Source organism: Cicer arietinum, chromosome 5, assembly GCF_000331145.2.
Source record: "Cicer arietinum cultivar CDC Frontier isolate Library 1 chromosome 5, Cicar.CDCFrontier_v2.0, whole genome shotgun sequence".
In the NCBI taxonomy this organism is placed as follows: domain Eukaryota; kingdom Viridiplantae; phylum Streptophyta; class Magnoliopsida; order Fabales; family Fabaceae; genus Cicer; species Cicer arietinum.
Genome location: NC_021164.2, coordinates 75,249,047 through 75,270,712, shown reverse-complemented (window position 1 = coordinate 75,270,712; position 21,666 = coordinate 75,249,047). Strand labels below are relative to the sequence as shown.

Genomic DNA, 21,666 nt, shown 5'->3' with positions numbered 1-21,666 from the left:
GGCTATAATTTTGTAAACCATAACTTATAGTAAGTAAGATTAGCATTTGCCTGTAAACCAATAACTAGTAAATTTTTATGTAAATTGCATTAATAAGAAGGTAGAATTAAAAAAAAAAAAAAGTTTTTTAAGAGCACTTTTAGTATTGCTCTTATAATTGTTGAATAATTATTTTGCAGATGATCAGATTTTTGTAGTTAACTTAGTGTTCAATGAAAAGGCACTCACATGGAATAATATAGATAAGTTACCTATTCAACCAACATATTATATCATATTTTTCACACCGTTAAAATTTACATTAAGACATTACCATTTGTTTGGTTTGGATAGTTTTCTTGGGCATAAGTTATACTTTTAGTTCTCGAATAAATTATTTATATTTTTATCTTTTCAATTAGATTCTTTAAGTGACACTTTGTTTATAATATTGGTCTTTATGTTATTGTATGTTTGCAAAAATGTTATTTTTTATTAGTTCAATTAAAAAAATGTCACGTGGCGTTAGAATAATAATGACATGAAAATTTATAGAAATAAATAATTTTCAAATGGATTTTTTAAATTTTTAAGTTTTGAAAACAAAATATACATTACTTAGTTTCAGTATTCATTATTTTTCTTTTCACCATCTTATTCTTCCACTCAATCCCCCTCAAAATAATGATAAAGAGGTAAAAATGAAAATTGAACTTCTGCCAAAGCAAATTTAAACTTGGAGGACTATTTTTCCAAAGACCAATCTAAAAATTGTTTGCTTTTATAATTTGTCAAATTAGAACCATTATGTACATGTCAATATTATAATGACAATATATCACTTTTTTAATAGCACTAACAAAAAATAACATTTTTGCAGACAAACTATATTATAAATGCTAAGGTTGTTAATATGTACCACTTAAATGACATAATTTAAAAAAAAGAATTTATATTTAAGATACAATTAAACATATAAGATTAAAAGTTGAATTTAACATTTTTTTACTAAACTTGACGTTAAACAACTAGTAATTAAATGTTTCAAATATATTTTTACTTAGTTTATCAATTTTCCACGAAGAGCAAAATTTTATGTGCACCAAATTACTTATTTTCGAAAAATAAAAATAAAAAAAGAGAGTTGAAAATTACATTTAATCCAATTAAACTCACGCGTTGAGAAATCAAATTACTCGTAAGTGATTTTGTTTCCTTTGACAATATCGTAATTGATTTTCTAGATTCCGTTTCTTTGTATTCAATTGAATTCAACGCTGAGAAAATAGAATGATGGACCCACTTTCAACGTTGAACGTACTCATGACTCATATCGGTTACCGTTCACAAATCTTCAAACTAATCTCATCCCTTCGATCGAGCACAATAAAAAGAAAATAAATAAATACTTTTTGACTCTCTCACGTCTATATATAATTAATCTCACCCATATTCACCATTTTTCTTACTAGTCTTTACTTTCCTTTCCGATCAAACATAAACTAACTTATTCTTCATTCCATGACATTGTTATTTTGATTCATAAATCTAAACCTAACTCTTCTCTATTTAGTAAAATATGACATTAGAGTTAATCAAATTCCCAAAATTGAATGAACAGAAAGCATTACAAGAAGCTGCTTCAGAGGGATTAAAGTCAATGCAAAACCTCGTCAATCTTCTCTCCAACCAACCCTCTCATCTACACTCCGATCTCACCAACGAAACCGTTTCCAAATTCAAAAATCTCATCTCTTCTATTAACCGTACCGGCCACGCCCGCTTCCGCCGCGCTCCGGTACCACTCCCGCCGCCGCCGCCGGTTCAATTTCAAAATCCTCAGCCTCAGAACCAGACATTAACTCTCGATTTCACTAAACCTAACATTTTGAGATATAACCCTAACTCTTTAAATCTCGAATCCACCAAAGAAACCTTCAGCGTTTCATCTAACTCCTCGTTCGTGTCCTCCGCCATCACCGGGGACGGCAGCGTTTCCAACGGCAAACTAGGTTCGTCTCTCTTCCTCACACCCGCCGTCTCCGCTGGGAAACCGCCTCTTTCATCATCGTCGTTGAAAATTAGATGTCATGATCACTCCGACGACGTCTCCGGGAAACGCTCCGGTTCCAACAAATGCCACTGCACCAAGAAAAGGTACACCCGTACACCCGCGTCACACCATATAATAATTCCTTAATTCCACAATTTTTAACGAGTCACGAGTGGCTCAGTCGCGTAGTGGGTGAAGAAACGAATCTTTTATGATAGTCAACGATTTCGGTAGTTGTGAAGTTAAAGTTGTTATTAGTAAATGGTCACGGCACGCGTGAAAGCGAAACATGGTTTTGTCATGTGCCGCGTTTGTCAACAAACGAATTTTTGGAAATACTTTCTTTGAAAAAATACAAAGAAAATCAAACTTCCCAAACAGAACCCTGTTCCCCACTCTGTCGATATTTGTCCTTTAGTTATTATTATGCTTTTGACTGCTGACTAGTAAACATAACACATGATATATGTTAGCTGTAGCGGCGCATTATAACGTTTTCTTTTTATTTATTTTCAGGAAAAATCGTGTGAAGAGAACGGTAAGAGTTCCCGCGGTTAGTTCGAAGATCGCTGATATTCCGCCGGACGAGTATTCGTGGAGGAAATACGGCCAGAAACCGATAAAGGGATCACCGTATCCACGGTGAGTGATGTGTGATTTATGGCCGTTGATTTATTTTGACTTTAGTCAAAGAGGTGTTTATTGACGTTGATTTTGTTTATTTGTTTCAGTGGGTATTATAAGTGCAGTACAGTGCGAGGGTGTCCAGCGAGGAAACACGTGGAGCGGGCTATTGATGATCCTACGATGCTGATTGTAACGTACGAAGGGGAGCATAGACATGAGATTCAGACCGCGATGCAGGAGAATATTTCTGGGACTGTGGGTTTGGTATTCGAGTCAACGTTAGGTGGAAATTGAAAAAGGGAATATTGGAATTTTTTTTTTTTTATGTATTGGAAAAAGAGACTTGAATTGGAATCGGGGTGGTAGTTAAGTTGCTTTAGACGCTAGTAGTTAGTTACTAGTTGCAATGTAAATCTGGTCTGATTGGGGAAAATTATATTAATACTATATTTCTACTACTACTATTATTATATGGTAGAGAATCTTAACTATTCTTTTCCCATAACAGTCTTACCCGATGGTACGTTGTTTATTGATTAGTAATTTTATGTTATGATTTATTGTTTATTCTAAAATATTTGTTGCAACTGAAACTTTTTAAAATAACAATTTGCGCGAAATAATTTTGTTTATCATAAAAATAAATGTAAAGAAAGATTACCAAGTGAAACTAAATCTTTTATACATAGAACTTTCAACCCTCTAACCTTCAATTAGTTATCCGTTGGTTGAATTTTCTAAACCCACAACCAATTGTAACGACTTACGCAAATTCATTTCTCATCTCTTGCTTTATACATAAATTTCAATCCACATGTCTCTCACTTCCCTACAAACACAGAAAAATAGTGGGAGTGTCGTCGTCAATGCTCATTGAAATTTCATATGATTTATTATTTTTAAACGCTGATTCATAGTAAATTACATGAAAGTTGTCTACATTAACCTTCACCATAAAATAAAGCCCAAATGTTGTAACTTGTAAAGTCAAAAATTCGGATGCGTCCTAAACTTCCTATGTTGGAGCCCAAAGATTGTCGTGGGCCTTGCAAATGTTCAAACATCCTGCCCACTGTCCAGGATGTTTTATTCAGCTACAAATTTGATAGTTTTGAAGAAGAAAAAAAGCTACACTTTTGATACTAAAAAGAGTGAGAATAATAGTTTTTTTGTTCAAAGTAGTGAGATTAGAAAATTTATCAAATTTATAAAAATATTTATTATTTATATTTAAGAGCATTAGTTAATATAGTACATCTGCCAAAATATCTTTTTTACCTCTTTCATTTACCGTCATTCAAGATAAAAAAATTGTTCTAAAATCATATTCTCACCAAAAAAATTGGTACTTCCACTTTTTTTCTTCTAAAAATCAGGTATAGGACGTAATACTATCGGATATTGTATTTTTTAAATTTCTGGTGGAGTAATTTGTGTTTTGGTAGTTAATAACTCATTAAAAAATTAAGTTTTGAAATTTTCAGTAATAAATTTTACTCTACAAAAAATTTCAAAGTTTGAAATTTTCTATATGAATTTCAGTTTTTTTTTCTCTTTCCTAATTAGTCTTTGAGACATTTTATCATTGGACCATTTTCACTACCATCAAGTTAAACAATAATAAATCACTAAATCAATTATTTTAAATAAATTGAATTCATAAAATCAATAAATCAAAACACCCTAACATCACGATTCAATATTATAACATAAAATATTTATTTGAAACACTCTTTAATTAGAGAATTTGTGCTAATGTTTTGGTTGCACATGGTAATTGTCGGGCCCTATAATAAACTATAAAAAAAATATATTAAACTATATATATTATGTTATACTATACTATGTAATAAAATAACAAAATTACTAACATGTCAATTTCACATTCTAGCTGCAATGTGGTGCTTATAGTCCTTAAGGACGGAAAGATCGAAACGACCTTCAAGAAAAAGAGGTTGGTTGGGTTTCTAATGCATGTAAGTCTGCCTCTCCTCCTGCTCATGCTCCTTTTGAACATGCTTTTTATGATTTTCAAACGCAGGATCTTGCTGCCCCTCCTGCTAAAACTCACACATAATATAATAATTATCCTCTTTATTGCATCTATTTGTTCCTCTTTCTCCTTTTTTTCAACAGTGGTTCTCCTATAAGATTGTGTATGAGGTCGAATTCGATAATATTCTACTGTGTTTTATTGCTCCTCTAGTTCTTAGTGAGAAAAAAAATGAATGCAAAAATATAAACAAACAAAAACTAAAGAAAAAAAAAACTCACCCAAAAATTTATTCCTAATAAAACTTAAGTTATATTTCAATAGCGCAAATTTGAAAAATGAATTTTTCAGGAGTTATTTTCAACTTAAAATTTGAATTTTCTAGAAGATATATTTGAATAACGGGAATTTCGAAAATGAAATCTTCAATTAAAAGCAACTATCGAAAAATTCAAATTTACATTTGACAATAACTCCTATAAATTTGATTTTCAAAATTTTCATTAATGAAATATAATTACCAGAAATTTTCATTAAAATTACTTTTTAATAAATTTAAAAATGTAGAGGTATAATCAAGATATTTTAATTTTTACTATTTAATTATGAGCATTTTAGATGTTAAAATATAAAGATTATAAAGTAGTGGTAGAAAGTTAATTGTCGGGTACACAATCTAACTCTAAAAGAACACATTGCCGAGACAAAAGAAAAAGTTATAGGGCCACATATTTTATCTTGTATCAGTTCATTCGTCGTCGCCCACGACCCAAACTTATTATTATTAATGATAAACTAAAAATAATTAAACAAATATAAAATAAAACCAAAAAATGTAAAAATTGTTATAAATATTGGGCTAGGTCGATTAGTGAATGTTACTTTTTATCCCCTATAAATAGAGTTAACGTTGTAACAAAAACGAGATAATAACATAAAAATATTATTTACTCTCCTTTATTCTCTCTTTCGATTAGTTCGCAACATGTTACCTCCACAAAGTTCTCTAAGATTAAATCTAATGTATATATATTTCATAGTTTTCATGTTAATTATCTATGTATCATGTTTCTTTTTTATATATATCATATTTATTTACTTTCAATGAATTACATAATAAATCAGTCGAATAATATTAATTCTCAATGAATTTCAAAAGAGTTCCACATCCATTAATCCCAGAAGGATTGCACAAAGTGTTTTTAGGAAATTGCACAAAGTTAAATCTATTATATAGTCACTAATAGAATACAATAAAACCGATGTGAAGTTAACATTGATGTCGTTTTTGCATATAATATACCCTATATGTGATCAATATAATGATGATCATGAACTAAAGTCTATTATAGACTATATACGAATAAATTCTTTAAAAAAAAAACAATTGAAGTTAAATTATACTCGACGCATACTGCAAAAACTTTAAGACTTGTAGTTCGCATATTTGAAAATGTAAAGCTCATTAGCTATGGTTGAATCTTCGCGTGATAAGAACATGAGACTGAAGAAATACATATTCGCCTAAAGTGAATTCAATAACCTTTTCACACTTGATTAAAGTTAATAACCATAAAAGACTCGATTTATATAAAAGATATATTACAACGTATTTGTATGACTCACTTTATAGTGATTATTATAAGAAACTCTCCAAAAGATTTAATTTATGGGGGACATACAATTCAAACTATAGAAGAGATGTCTTGATCAAAATGAGTAAGTTTCTTTACGTACTCAAACAATATAGATGGACCATTGTGCAATATTCTTGTGCGAATATTTGCTAAATTAAGATATGGAAAAACCATCATTTTCAAGTATTTTGAGGAAAATATTTGTTTGAGATTACAAAATAATTATTTGAAAAAAAAATGTAAGTTTTGAAGCTTTTATAGCAAATGCTCCAAAATGGTTATATATGAACAAATAAAATTAGTTTTGAATATTGTAAGATCGTCAATGGTGGACAAATATCTTTTTAGAGCCAGAGAAAATGATGATTTCTACTTGGCCATGAAGTACCACTTATTAGTATAATTAAATAATATTGTATCTTACTAATTATTTTTGTTAAATATTATATGTTGTTAATCTACTAGTCAAGTGAACTTCTTTACATATGGAACAACAAATATACTTTGTTATATTAGATATACAAGTTATTTGTATAATTCTCATAATAGTAAATATCACAAATGAAGATATTTGCTTGCATGATGAAGTACAACAATTTAATGGAGATATGTGAAACAAACCTAATAATGTATTTTGGTTGAATCATGTGATTCAACAAATATAAGGGATTAATGGTTTTGCTTATAGAAAAGATTATTGCAAGGTTTCTATAAAATAATCTCACATGCAATTATTTTGAATAATACTATATTAAAGGAGATCAAACAAATTTGTAGAAGAGTGGTGAGATAAGCATTCAACAAATTTGTTCTTGTGATAATCTTGAAGATATTTTCACAAAGTCATTTACAAATAAAATCTTCTAACAACTAATACCAAATCTTGGTCTTTGTTGTGTCATAGATATTTGTATGGTTAAGGAGGAGAAATAAATGTATCATGGAATTCACAAAAAGATGTTGTACTCTTTTTCCTTCACTAAGTTTTTTAATAAGGTTTCAATGATGCATATTCTCGATGGACATTCAAATAAGAATGTTATGAATATTAAACTAATTTAATTAGTAAATGTCTTGTGTCTATAAATAGGACTAATATTGTGACAAAATAATATCTTCAAGAACTCTATTTTAGTTTATCTCAACAACTCTATTTGATTTTTTTAAATTTTAAAAACTAAAAAAATTGTTTTAATTTCTTATTTTTTAAAACTGTTTTGTAAAACTACTTTTAATATTATATTTTTTAAAATAAAAGAGGAAAATAATTAAACGGTGTTTTATTCTTTAAAAGAAACAAGACTCTTAAATAATTTTTTTCTTTAATTTTATTCTTTAAAACAATATTTAAAAACTAAAATATTAAAGTGTTTCAAATTCTCTCAATTCTCCCTCTTTTTCTTTTTTCTCTTTCGCTTGTCCATCTCTACATCATATTCGTTGTTTCGATTAGTTGAAAACAAAAATATAAACAACGGTGTGGGTGCAATAAGTCGTGCAAGGAAAGGAAGTTGGAACCTTATTCAGTGTTAAGAAATTGGTGTGGATGTGTTGGTTAAGTTATGGGGTAGTATTGACTCATTTCAGCTATGTTAGGAAGTAAATTTTTTTTTTAGTCAAATGTTAGGAAGTAGATTGTGTGTTTTGTTATCATGTTCTTTCCATATCAAGTTGTTCTTGTTATAATTTTTTGTTCGATTAATTAGAAGTTATGCAATTGTAATCCATTGTTAGTGTAAAAATAATTTTATATTGATAGTGTATAACTTTAAATTAATTTTTTAAATATAAATTAATAGTTTTGTATAAATCTAATCAACTCGAAAGTGTGTAACCTCAATGGGTTGAGATTGAAAGTAATATTTATGCTAAATTTTTCATTTGAGTTTTTTTGGCCCAACCTAAGAAATACATAAGCCTGGTGCGAGCTAATATGATCTAAATAGTACATTTTGTCGACTCACTATGTTGAACAACTTAAACTTTTTTTAATGATTTTAATATGATAAAAAAATTCGAGGGTGGACTTTTGACTTACCAAAGCTCAATATATCTCCTCCATGTTATTTAAGAGCCATTTTAATGATTTCGATATCAAAGTGTATACAAATACTCTGTCACCTTAGAGCGTCATTATTGTCGAGAATTTTAGCGATTCACCATCAATAAAAAAAAAAACAAATTTTTATTTGATCTATTATCTATGTCTAATCCTATACATCTTTTTTGTATGATATTCATATTATTTTAGAACATTACTTGCAATTATAGAAGACAAAACTGTGAGAATTTATACAAAATACAAAACGAATAATACTTCTAAAATATGGTATTATAGACTTGAGGACCAACATGATATATCTTGCTCATACATGAAAAATAAAACCCAAACACAATAAAATGCAAGGAACATAACATGGGCCCTTGTGGAGCCCAACTCAACCTGGATTAGTTATCCTCCTTCTTGTATTGTGTGGTGGTCTCTTTTTGGATTTACATCAGTATCATTTGTTTTTTTTTAATAAAAAATATAATAAATATAATAAATATCACTAAAATTAATTCTATAAAATTTAAAATTCGAATTTAGATATATAAAATTTAATTTAACAATACTAATATTTAGATAATAGCTATTTTATTTTTCAAAAAATAACATAAAATATAGTTTAACTTAATGATTGTGGGTACATTAAATTCCAAAATCCTTCAAAGGTCGTTGCAAATCCTTCCTAGAATGGTACGTGTGATTGTTATTCGACTATTGAATAGAACCTACAATTTGGTGACATAATAATTTTTGTTTATACGTCAAATAATTGAAATCTCAATAGATATCATCTAAGAAATTTAAGACTCGTTCAGGGAGGTATTAAGTTTTTTATTTTTATATTAAAAGTCAATTTTAAAAATAAAACATATTTGAGTAAAATAGAACTAAGTTTGTTTTTTTACTTAATTTTAAAATAGTTTTTTTTTTAAATTCAAAATTAAAAAATAAATTTTTTAATTATTATTTTTATTTTAAAATTAACATGTTGCCATATTTAAATATAAACATCACTGCAACAACTATCGACTACCATCACCGACAACCATCTTTAACCATCCACCTTCGGTCACCACCAACATCATCAGCCATTTTTAACAAAGCCACCACCGGCCACCGCCACCGCCACCAGTCACTACCTCCTCCATCATCACCACCCACCCACCTCTAACCATTGCCAATACCATTGACTACCCACCTCTAACAACCGCAACCACAATCCTCGACCATCGGCAACCATCTCCTACACCCGCCACTACCTCTAACAACCACCACCCACTTCTAACCATCATTTTCCACCACTGTTCAGCACTACATTCGTTATCACTCACACTCTGACCATCACCTCCAACTATCAATTGTCTCTTTTGACTGATGTCACTGGATTAGACAACTAATCACTACTATGATAGTTATTTTCTACGACTAACACTTTCAACTATTATTTTAAAATAAAATTTTAATATTATTTTTACGTGTCAATAAATTTTAGTGTTTGGTGAATTTATAATGAGTAGGATTAAGAAAGTGATTCAATTCAAATCAAATAAAAATTGAAACTCAACTAAGAATTACAATTCATAATTGAAATTTGAAATTTAAAACTCAAAACTGAAATTGATTTTTGTTTTTGAATATTTCATAATAGAAAATCAAAAGTCACCCGAACAACAAAGCCCTAGGATTTTTGTTAATAATATAATAAATTTTTGAATTTGATTTGTCTAGCCATGTGTTTATAAGTATAATTCTTCTAGTCATTATTATAAATAAAAGTTAACTCTTTTTGACTCGTTTAATGAAGTTATTTTTATTATACTTATATTTTAATAAATAAAATATTTAATTGTGGTAGTTAAATATTTCACATTCAAGTAAATAATTTGATAAATTTGAATTATATTTGACATAAAATCTAAAAAAATAATTAGACTTAATCAATTGTTTTAATAACCTTGAAAATAGTTATTTTTATTGATAATAATACTTTGATGGGAGGGCTATTTATTAGAGATCTCAACAAAAAAAAAATTATACTATATTATAAAAAAAAATTTAAATAAATTTGTAGATCATATAAAAACTCACTATTTTGATTTTAGTTTTTTTAATAAATTTAATCAACTTTTAGTCTTCAAATAATTTTTATTTTTATTTTTTGTTCCTAATTTTATAGTAATTAATGTGTATTTTTTGTACTTTAGACATTATTAAAAATTACTATTTTTAACAATTGAAAAATTACATATTAATTTTTAAACATAAAAAGTTAAAAAAGAAATTATATTTAATTCATTATTTCTTAAAAAATTTAATTTTTTTAGACACAAATTGTTAAGTATGTCATAAATATTACTGCATAAAATAAAAATAAATTAAATGACACATTATAATTGATTTAAATTAAAAACAAAAAGTAAGATATTTAAGAAATTAAAAATTGATTAAAAAATTATAAAAATTAAACGTAAAATAGTGAGACTTTACCGGACAAAATATTTATTTAACGCTTATAAAAAAAAGTTCTATGTACATCACGTTTCGTCATACTTTAGAATTACAAGTTGTTTACCTAAGCAAGCAGTGGCTTTATTCGATGGAAAGACCCTTGCACAAAATATGGTATTGGAGTGCATGATTGATTAATTAAATTAAATTAAATTACTTTATCCAAAGAGATAAGGTTGGTCTGCAATCGCAATTTGCAAAATAGGTAGGTTAGTGCAAGAACAACAATCACTGGTCACTCCTCACGTTGACCTTGTTTTCTCCGTTCATATTCATTTCATCCTATTATTTATAACCATTTAATTAATAATTAAATTTCCTTATATTGGAATATCTGTCTGCCAATAATGCGAATGTGATATTCATAGATAGCTGATGGGATTTTTTTAGGTTTGTTACTCTTTCTAGGTCTTCCTTGTTTATTGAATTAAAAATCAAACACCTAATCTTTTCAAAAAATAATAATCAAACACCTAGTATGCCTATCCCTTTTTCTATCTATCTTAATCTCCCCACTCATATTTTATTATCTATTGAAATGGGGTTCATTTAATATTGGGGGATTCTTATCGCCTAGTACATACATTAACAACTACAAAATTTACGTTTAATACAAGTACGTTGTATTATTAGTATTATCAATAATCTTAGCGTGTTACCACAAGTGTAAAATATTTGACACTAAAGGGGTGGATATGAATTTGAATTTTCATTAATATAAATATCTATATTTAATGTCGAATATAATTTAAATTTAATTATCTCCAACTGACCAAAATTTGTGAAAAAAAAATGATAAATACTTTAATAGGAGTTTGGTTACCTCAAAACAGGTTCAAATCAGGTCGCAAACAACTTTAAGAGTATATTCCACTACGATTATTTTCTTAATAAATATTTATTACGAATAAATATAAAAAATAATTATAAAATAAATATTTATTATTAATGCAGAAAAAATATAAAAAATACATTTGTTATTAATCAATTTTTAATAGTATTATTAATTAAATATTTATTATTGATAAATATAACAAAAATACATAATAAGAAATATATACTTAATTTTTATATTTTAAATAAAATTAAGAATAATTGAAATTTATTATTAAAATTATACATTAAATAAATTTTACAATTAAAAAACTTTTTTAAAATTAATGCCTTTTTAATATTATGTATACAAAAGTTAAAAAAATATAATACAGCTAATAAAAAATGATAATATAATATAAAAAAGTATACATTGAAGACATCTTGAATTAAAAAGTTAAGACCGGTGCGAATGTAGTTATCTTTATAAAAGAAAAAGAAATATCCGTAAAAATAAAATTGGTAAAGAAGGAAGCACGCAGTTGATCTGACATAATAAAAGGAAGCATGCATTAGTGATTAGGATAAGTATGAGATTGAAATGAGACACGCCCTACCCAACCATCATGAATTCAACAAGGTACACGGATTTATCGGTGCTGCTACGTTTTTGCCACGTCATAATAACGTGTCAAATCCTTCGCTCTTTCCCGTCACCCTCAGCGCTTTTTTTTAGGTACCATCCCTAAACATAAATATAAAATGTGTTCAAATAAACTTATCTATTTTCTTTAAAATTTGCATACTTTTTTTCTATATTTTAAAATTGAGTAAATATATACTCTCTCTGAATATCACAATTTTTCCTTAGGTATTGAAAAAAAACAATTCATTTCAATTATTAATACATTTATTATTATTATTATCAATATAAAAATAATTTTTTATAAGATAATTTTTTCATTAAAATTTATTATTAAATGAAAGAAATATGTTTTTAAATAAGAACAATTATTTAAGAGTATAATAGCTATATATCAACGGAGTAAAATAAATTTGCATAAGTCCATTATAAATTAATTATTTTGTCAAGTATACATAAATTATAATTGTTTTCTAAAGAAATTACTATTTATTTACTTTCTATTGGATTTAATATAAAATTAAATTACGTGAATTGTGCATTTTTTCTTTTTTTTTATAAACAAAATTAAAATAATATACTTGATTTAATTATTAAATTCAATATATTAAATTTCTTCAAAATAATTTTATATGATTATTCTAACATAAGTTGGTTTAGTAAATAAATTAGTATTATTGATTTAAAAAGAATAGAATAAGTATTAGACGACATATTAAAATGATGTATCTTTGGTCTACATTGAATTTACGGATAAATCCGGATAGAGTGAGTACATAAAAGTAGTGAATATCCCTTTTCTGATATTTATTTTATAAATATATATAATCGTACTACTTTGAGTAACAACCCACTTCATTTATATCCATTTTTCTGTCGATTGAATTTAGATATAGATATGAAAAACAACAACATCGTTTTTAATGGCTATTACACTACGAATCTGATCCATGCATACATAGAGATAGAGTGATAGAAAGTTGAATCGGTTATTGTTACTGTTTGATTCTGAAATTGATGACAAACACCCATTTCACTTTGAACCCCAAAACAAAGACAAGACGAACAGGACAAGGGTAATCAAATCAAATCACCCTCTTCTGCTTCTCAGGACTTGTTTTCTTTTTTCTTTTTTTCTCAAATAAACTAGATATTCTTTCTTTCTTTTTTTTAAAAATGGAGGTTTTGGTGGGTCCCACTTTCACCATCGACGTTCCTTCATCTCCGCTACCGTCCGGTCACACCGACGCCCACCTCTTCTTCAACGAAGTCAGTCGAGAGGAACTTCCGGCGACTTTTCGGATCTCGAGACCAGCAAAGTTTTTCGCCGGCGGTTCGCCGGAGCCGGAGAGTTCGTCGTCGATCGGAACCCCTGATGATGAAAGCGACAACGGTGAAGAGATTCAAAGCGAGTTTAAGGGAAGAAATGGGTTGGGTTCTTTGGATTCTTTGGAAGACTCTCTTCCCATCAAGTTTGTTCCTTTTTCTCTTTTAATTAACATATTTTTAATTAGAGAATTGAAAATTGTTTTTAACTTTGATTTGATTTTGGTGTGAATTAGGAGGGGATTATCGAGTCATTTTGAAGGAAAATCAAAATCATTCACAGATCTATCTCAAGTGAACACTTTGAAGGAATTACAGAAACAAGAGTCTCCTTTCAACAAAAGAAGAAGGGTTCTAATTGCATCAAAATTTACAAGAAAATCAGCTTTCTATTCTTGGTCTAATCCTAAATCCATGCCTCTTTTGCCATTGAATGAGGATCACGATGACGGCGACGATGATTATTATGATTATAACGATGAAGAAGAAAAGGTTAGAAAAGTACCATCTGCTTCATCGTCTTCTTCTTCCTCTTCATTGGCTGAGGATAAGAAACAAGAAGATGATCAAGTGGAGTTTCGTCAATCCTATGCTGCTGAAATGAGGCTTAGATTGAGAAGTTTCAAGTCAAGGAGTTTTTCTCTTGCAGATCTGCAAGAACATGATGATGAGGAAGATCATGATCGTTAATTAATAATTAACATTAACATAGACTTTTTCTTTTATTCTTTTTTTTTTTTTTGTTAAATAAATTTTTTAGTATTCACTACTAAGTTACTACTACTGAATATTGAATAACTTGTATCTTTCTATGTTTTATTTTTCGGATAAGAATTTAAATGAATTTTCTTAAGAATACACCATGCATATCATGTGGGTCTACCAAAGTAATGAAAGCTTCTGCCTTTTTTGTTTCTTTGTTTCCCTCATAAGTGGAGTGGATATGGTTATTGGCATTACTTTCATGGCAAATTTCAAGGGATTACGGTCAACTCTTGACCCAAATTCTAAAGAAGATCCACAAAATTCTCCAAAAGTATAAGATAACAAGGATTCATTTGATATCAAAATTTAATGAGTTGTGTTTGAAAAATATAGTTATTTTTATTTGTGTTTTTAACAGATATATGTTAAATTTTTTTTAAAGATTATGACTTGCTTATCTACCAACATCCACCTTAATTATGAAACTATGGTCACTTGTTGGTTAGAACGTATCTTGAACAAATCTTATCCTATCCTTTGTTTAGACTATTGATACGGGTGCTAGAACAAAAAAGAAGACTTTATTTACGTCTTTATTAAGCATGCTATTGTAATTTATCAAGTTGTGGTCCCGTTGTCTGTACTAAAAATTGAAGTTTAATTTAATTAGATTAGAATTTGGAGTTTAGTATATAGTCTTAATCTATCTTGGTAGACATTTGCTATTTGGGTTGCTTTCTTTTGTGACGCAACTATTTGGGTTGATTAGTATTTGGTATTAGCAATGACTTTGTGGCCTATTGCCTTAGCGGATAACATGGGTCATGTTGACTTTTCTACTTACCCTTATAAAAGATCTCTAATCTAATTGACAAAGAGAGTCCTCATATAAGATCCATTTGCATTATATATAATTTTTTTTCAAAGTTCTTCATAATTTAGACTAAACTAGTTTTTTATTTATTATTTAGAATATATTTGTTACAACTAATTACTATAAATTATAACTTTTTTTAAATAAATAAAAAATCACTAAAAACTTTTATCCTTTTGCTAGTTTTTGAAAGAAAAAAATATAATCTAAAATTATTTTAATTAAAAATTTATTTTGAATATTTTTCGGGCAAAACATTTGTTTTATAAATACAAATATATATATATATATAATGATTATCTAAATTATTAAATATCAAAATCATATTTTTCTATAATTTATAACAAACGATTTTCGTCATAAAAGTAATTTTGTATAAAGAATAATATAAAAAATGATTTAAAAATGTGTTTCGTCGAGGTAGATAGAAATATTTATTTAACCAAAAAAAAATTGATTCAACTTTTGTAAAAGAGAATAAAAAATCCACTTAAAATTTATTTTGTTATTTCTTTGGTAGATTTAAAATACAGAAAATCAATCAAAATAACAAAAAAAATTATATAAAAATTTCTTCCATCTCCCTATGCCAAACACAAAATCCCTTCTCTTTTAAACCGAAGTATATTTGTATTTATTTTCTCTTCACTCTCGTCTTTCCTCTCCTCCGTTTAGATTTGTTTTAATTTTTATCTTTAGCTAAAAATAATATTTCATTTGCAATGCGAAAATAGCAATATAGGAGACTAGCTGGCTTGGCGTTTAAATCTTAAAACAGAGGTGTATTCCATTTTTCATAAAACTAGAACCAATGGCATAATCATATGATTGATATCCCAGTCGCATGAACATTTTTTAGGCGAACATTCCAATTCATAAAGATTATTTCTTTGATATAAGGACACATGTGCAAGTATGTTTTGTTTTTTATCATAAATAATACAACCATCATGTTTATCTTATTTTTTTATTGCATATATATTTTATTAGCATATTTTGTTAGTTGAATTTTTATTAACATATATGTGTGTGTGTATTTTTTGGCAATACATATAAAAATAAAATTTTAAAATAATTAAAAGCAAAATATTAACATAAAAACACGTTATTATTTGTAGATAAATTAATTTGATAATAAAAGTAATTAATAATTAAAAGTATATTATTTATGTATGTGATCTAAATGTCTGTGAACAAACATGAAAGATCCAAATAATCTTTATGTTATGTTTGTTACGATCAAATAACTAATTTATAACTAATAATTCAAAGTGTATTGGTTCGTGAGATAAAAGTATAATTATTTAGTAATTGTTGTCAGGTATTTTAAATATATTCCTAAAGAAAAAAAAAAAACTACGGTAAAAAACAATATATTCTGCTTTCGATTATGATTTGAGAAAAAAATTGAAAATTATTACTATTTATTTAGAGAAAATTAAAATTAAAAATAAATAATTATAATTGAGATATTTGTACTAATTGAGAATATACTTCATTTTTTTTTTGATGAAATGTAAATTAATTTATGAAATCAAACAATATAAATAGGTGTGTATCCTTTACATCATCAACAAAAATAATCCTTAAAACATAAATTGAAGAATCTACAACAATCCAATCAAACGAGCGATAAATATGTCTCTTATTAGTTAAACAATCAGTACACCGATCAACTTTTCTAAATGCTTGAATGACTAAAGCTCTTCGATCTTAATGTTGAAGAAGATAAATAATTTTTTGGTGAAGGAATTAAATATATATATTTGAAGACGATATTGATTAGATCATATTGACCACAGTTCTAGAGTATAATTAAAAAGTAGCTAAATAAGTGTTTAATTGTCAAACGTCAAAAATAACTAAAGAATAGTAAGAACAATCTCTACTATAAAAACCTATGAAAAATTTACCATTTGTATCTTGAACAAGACCACCATACAAAGAGCTACCAGAAAAATCTTTAAAGGAACATTTCACATTAACTTTGAACCAATCTTTAAGAGGTTTAGTCCAACCAACATTTACATCATAACTAAATTAGAGACATTGAGAGCCTTATAAATCAAAGTTTTGTGTAAGAATCATGATCTCGAAAAAACAAGGTTATTGTGATCATTACAAATTTCATACATACCCACACCAAATAAAGTAATTTATTGAGATTGAACTCAACCAATATAATTGCTAGATAAATTTCAATTTAACCAAATATACAAACCTATACTACAAAATTTACTTCAATGATTTGGGATAACGAGAGTATTCTAAAAACCTTTAACTTTCTCATAGTCTCATAACACATACATAGTGATTTATGAACGGTCACAACAATACATACAAATATTTATGAAAATCTTTATAGATTGTCTTTCAACATGGTAAGGGGTTTATTGTGAGCCAATTTTAAAAGAAAATATATATAACCAACGTAGCCATCTCAATTCCAAATATTATTTTAAAAAAATGGGACCATAAGAGATTGTGATCATATTTTGCCACAAATAAAAGAGTTCGTAAACACTTTTCAAAGTAAAATGAGAATTGGAAGTAAAATTCCAACAAGGAAAGTGACGTCTTCTTTGAAGTACGGAGTTTAATATCATCAATTATGTCACAATCTCCATTAAGCAAACATGATTTTCATTTTTTTCAATACTATAACTAAATACTAAAAAATCATATTTCGCATTTGAAATGGTTCCAGATAAGTGGATTTGAAGATTGGAGTAACCTCTAATTCGAGAGTTTTTCCAAAATTAAAATTGTGTGTCATCGTTATCTTAAATAATCCAAATGATATTTTTTTTTTTGTTGATATTCTCACAAACATTTATGATAGTTCTTCAAGTACAAGATGTATTAACACAAAAAATTAGATAAATAATATATTTGATTTGAAAGCTTTGTAATTAATTTATTTTAATATATTAAAATCTGATTTTATTAATAAGGCATATTTTAAACTGAGGAAAAATGAAACTTTTTTAATCTAATTAATAATAATGAAAGATTTTTTTTTTCTCTAAAAATAAAACCCTAATTTACCGCTATATATAGAAGTCTTAACTTAACTACTATACCTGAGAGTAAAGGCAAAAAGTAAAAAAAATAAAAGGCAGAAAAATAACTGTGAAAGAAAAATCGGTACGCTTTTTTAATTAAAAGTTTCGAATGTTCCTCATCTTGTTCATAGTTTTTTTTTTATTTTTTATTTTTTTATTTAAACTCAGGTACTTACCTGTTTGTCCATTTTAAGCAAGTATATAATCTCTGGTGAAATAATTTTATTTTTTATCAATTTTTTTTCTAAAACAAAAACCCCAAATTTATTTGTTAGGGTTCTTCAAATCCATGAACATTGATTCTCTTCGTCATCTCCCTGGTCCCAAATTTCTTGTTATCGTCGTTACAGATTTTCGTTGTAAATGAACAGATCCGTCGGAGAGAGATGTCGTCGGGGGAAGTAAAAAAGGAGGAAGATAAGAAGATAATTTTCCAGAGCACACACATCAATCTCAAAGTGAAGGGTCAGGATGGAATTGAAGTGTCGTTCAAGATCAATAGAAACACACAACTGAAAAAGCTTATGAATGCATACTGTGATCATCAATCTGTGGAGTTCGACTCCATTGTTTTTCTGTTTGACGGGCGTCGCATCCTTGCAAAGCATTTCCCCGACGAACTCAAAATGGAAGATGGCGATGAAATAGACGCCATGGTTCATCAATTTGGAGCTGGTTCTGTTTCTATTGTTTAAACAAGTGCCGATATTTATCATATATTATGAGTACAATTAATTTCACTTTTTATCAATCTATTTTAAAGTTAGTATCAAATTTATCTTGCTAGCTTAAATTGTTTTATTATGCACCTTTTATTATTAATGGCTAAAATGCAATTTCCACTTTTCAAGTTTTTAAATTTCGCAATTTTGTCTTCTATAATTTGATAATATCAAATTTGACTTCTAAATATTATTTTTTTGGCAAAATTTATACATTTGATTTTGACTTGGTAAGTGCTCATGTAGATGACGTGGTACGTGTTGTTAATATAAATATTGTTTTTTTTTATTATTTAATATTAATAATATTTCAAATATCATTTAACCAATAACGATTATCATTTGTTAAATTAAAATACATTTTAACTAAGTTGAATAAAAATACTAAAGAATCTTCATCTTCAGTTTCTATCTTCATTCTCAACAATCAAAATCACTCACACTAATCAAACCTTCAAATTCAACCTTTAATCCAAAATTCATTTACTAAATCAAGAGAAGAGAGGTAAATAAAAGTGTTAAAGAAAGGAAAGGGAAGAAGGATTCAACCTTCATTAATTTTTTGGTTGTATATGTGAGGAATCAATTTCAACGTTGTTGTTGTATTGTTGATGGGGTTTTGCCAAAGTTTCAAATTTTTAGGTTATAGATTTAGTTTTAAAGATAAAGATTGATGGAAAACTTTGAATGAACAAGAATAACACAATGAAGAAAGATAGGACACTGTTTTTTTAATTTTTAATTAATTTTTTCAAATTTTGTAGTCTTAAAATAATATTAATTTTTTAAATCTAAATAATTAAAATAATTATAATTGAAATTTTATAATTAAAAAGACATTTTCAAGTACCGTTGAACAAATCAAAATTAAGGAGATTTAACTTTTGCAAAATTAAATTAAATTAAAGAGTCAAAAGTATTATTTATAAAATATGAAATCAAAATCACTAAACTTTAAAATTTGAGAGAATAAAAATGTATTTTAACTTTTATTGAATAAATACAACTTAGTCTAAAGATTATCAATGGTATATTATTTTAAGAGAACAAGGTAATTCTAAACTTGAAAGATTAATATTACACTATTAGGACTCGACCTCCTACAAATATAATGATCGTTTTGCCGTTGCTGCTGACCAGTTGTTGTTTTTGTCATCATTGTGGCATGGCATAACTCAACTTGTTACATTGTGAAACCGTGTTACTATTTTTCCAAACAATTATTATTTCTTAAAACATATTTAAATTACAAGTTGGTGAATCAACTATCATCAATGGTATGCTATCCCGTTAACTAGGAACAACGAGGAATGATTAAAACCTTTGTTGTCATTTTGTCCTATAACCTTAATGACATTCATTATTATTTTTCATTGTATCGACATTGTAGTTCAATTATAATGTTCGACGAAGATCTTAAATCAAAGCAAAATCATCTTTTGATTGATCAGGAAAAGAAAAACTCTTTAGTGAGATTCTGTTAAAATTATTTAACATTGTGAATATTTGAACTAAATTGTATTTACTTAATAAAGATAGACACTATAATAGCATAATTTAAATTAAATACATGAATTTAATAGAGTATGAAAAATGGATGTAAACAATTATAGTATTATGCATTTTCTACCATCAGCTAGCATAGGATACCGCGTTACGGCTGAACTATTTTTTAATTGGGAGGTTTTGAATATTTTAATAATAAAATCATTTAAAATCAAAATTGTACATAGATTTACGACTCGACATTTTAAATGACAAGTGACCATCATTAAATGATAATTTATAGATATATTAAAATATAAAGAACCTTAGTAAGAGTAGTAAAAAGGCAAATTGAAAATTTTGTAAATATTTTAAAACATAAAAAACGATTCAAACAGATAAAATGTAAGAGTAAATTGTTATTTATAAATTAAAAAATATCTAAAAGTTAGAATATTTATTAATAATCTAAATATTAAAAATTTAGAATCGTAAAAATTAAAATTTTTTACTCGATGTTTTTATGTTGTTTATTTTAACAAGTACTAAAATACTTATAATCAGCACGATTCTTATTCTTCTTATTCTTATAAATAACTAAAACATAAAAAATAAAATTGGAATTGTGCCATTATTTATTTATTTGCTATTAAATATTATATTTCACTTGATTTTGTATATATGAATAAAATTCTTAATCGGGTTAATCAAAAACTCAAAAAGCTTTAAAATGAAAATGAGAAAAAGACAAATAAAACATGGAACCTGGTTTATGTTTCCAATATGTTGATGATAGAAGGGATAAGACTTTGACATAATTTTAGATGGAGAGGGGCCTGCATCTTGTTTGTCAGCCTGGTGACTGCTTCTTGTAAGTTGTAGCCTCGAATGTGAATTGTCACTCCCACCCAAACAAATTGTTTGTACTTTAACTATAATTTTCGCTCCAAAATATTTATTAACAATTTAAACAACAAAGTACAAAACAAAAATTCAATTTAGTCATGACTCATTCAAAAATCTTATGTAGATAATCATGGATTAAAATAACATAAACATTAATTTTTTAAAACCTAACTTTTCTTCTTCATCTTTTTTCCCCAAGTTCTTCTTCATGTTTGTTTTCAACCAAACATTATTTTCGTGTTCAATAAAAATATCTTATAGATACAAAGCCAAAATTATT

At 27.1% G+C, this 21,666-nt stretch overlaps 3 protein-coding genes across 3 annotated transcripts; all 3 read left to right on the top strand.

Annotated features, from left to right (window-relative positions):
* The first annotated feature begins 1,431 nt into the window (after positions 1-1,431).
* On the top strand, positions 1,432-3,147 carry LOC101494382 (probable WRKY transcription factor 11). Its single transcript, XM_004501178.4, has 3 exons — positions 1,432-2,136; positions 2,549-2,674; positions 2,764-3,147. Exons 1-3 carry the CDS (start codon positions 1,559-1,561, stop codon positions 2,951-2,953), a joined length of 894 nt encoding a protein of 297 aa, XP_004501235.1. The 5' UTR covers positions 1,432-1,558; the 3' UTR covers positions 2,954-3,147.
* Positions 3,148-13,057: 9,910 nt separating this feature from the next.
* LOC101494693 (KID-containing protein 1-like) lies at positions 13,058-14,496 on the top strand. Its single transcript, XM_004501179.4, has 2 exons — positions 13,058-13,775; positions 13,866-14,496. Exons 1-2 carry the CDS (start codon positions 13,480-13,482, stop codon positions 14,317-14,319), a joined length of 750 nt encoding a protein of 249 aa, XP_004501236.1. The 5' UTR covers positions 13,058-13,479; the 3' UTR covers positions 14,320-14,496.
* Positions 14,497-18,659: 4,163 nt separating this feature from the next.
* On the top strand, positions 18,660-18,968 carry LOC101495016 (small ubiquitin-related modifier 2-like). The gene has a single exon (XM_012716155.3). The coding sequence runs from the start codon at positions 18,660-18,662 to the stop codon at positions 18,966-18,968; it is 309 nt and encodes a 102-aa protein (XP_012571609.1).
* Positions 18,969-21,666: the final 2,698 nt, after the last annotated feature.

Coding starts and splice junctions, on each gene's coding strand:
- LOC101495016 (XM_012716155.3), top strand. CDS start 18,660: ATGTCGTCGGGGGAAGTAAAAAAGGAGGAAGATAAGAAGATAATTTTC.
- LOC101494382 (XM_004501178.4), top strand. CDS start 1,559: ATGACATTAGAGTTAATCAAATTCCCAAAATTGAATGAACAGAAAGCA. Junction 2,137..2,548: donor TGCCACTGCACCAAGAAAAG/GTACACCCGTAC, acceptor ATTTATTTTCAG/GAAAAATCGTGTGAAGAGAA. Junction 2,675..2,763: donor AAGGGATCACCGTATCCACG/GTGAGTGATGTG, acceptor TATTTGTTTCAG/TGGGTATTATAAGTGCAGTA.
- LOC101494693 (XM_004501179.4), top strand. CDS start 13,480: ATGGAGGTTTTGGTGGGTCCCACTTTCACCATCGACGTTCCTTCATCT. Junction 13,776..13,865: donor GAAGACTCTCTTCCCATCAA/GTTTGTTCCTTT, acceptor GGTGTGAATTAG/GAGGGGATTATCGAGTCATT.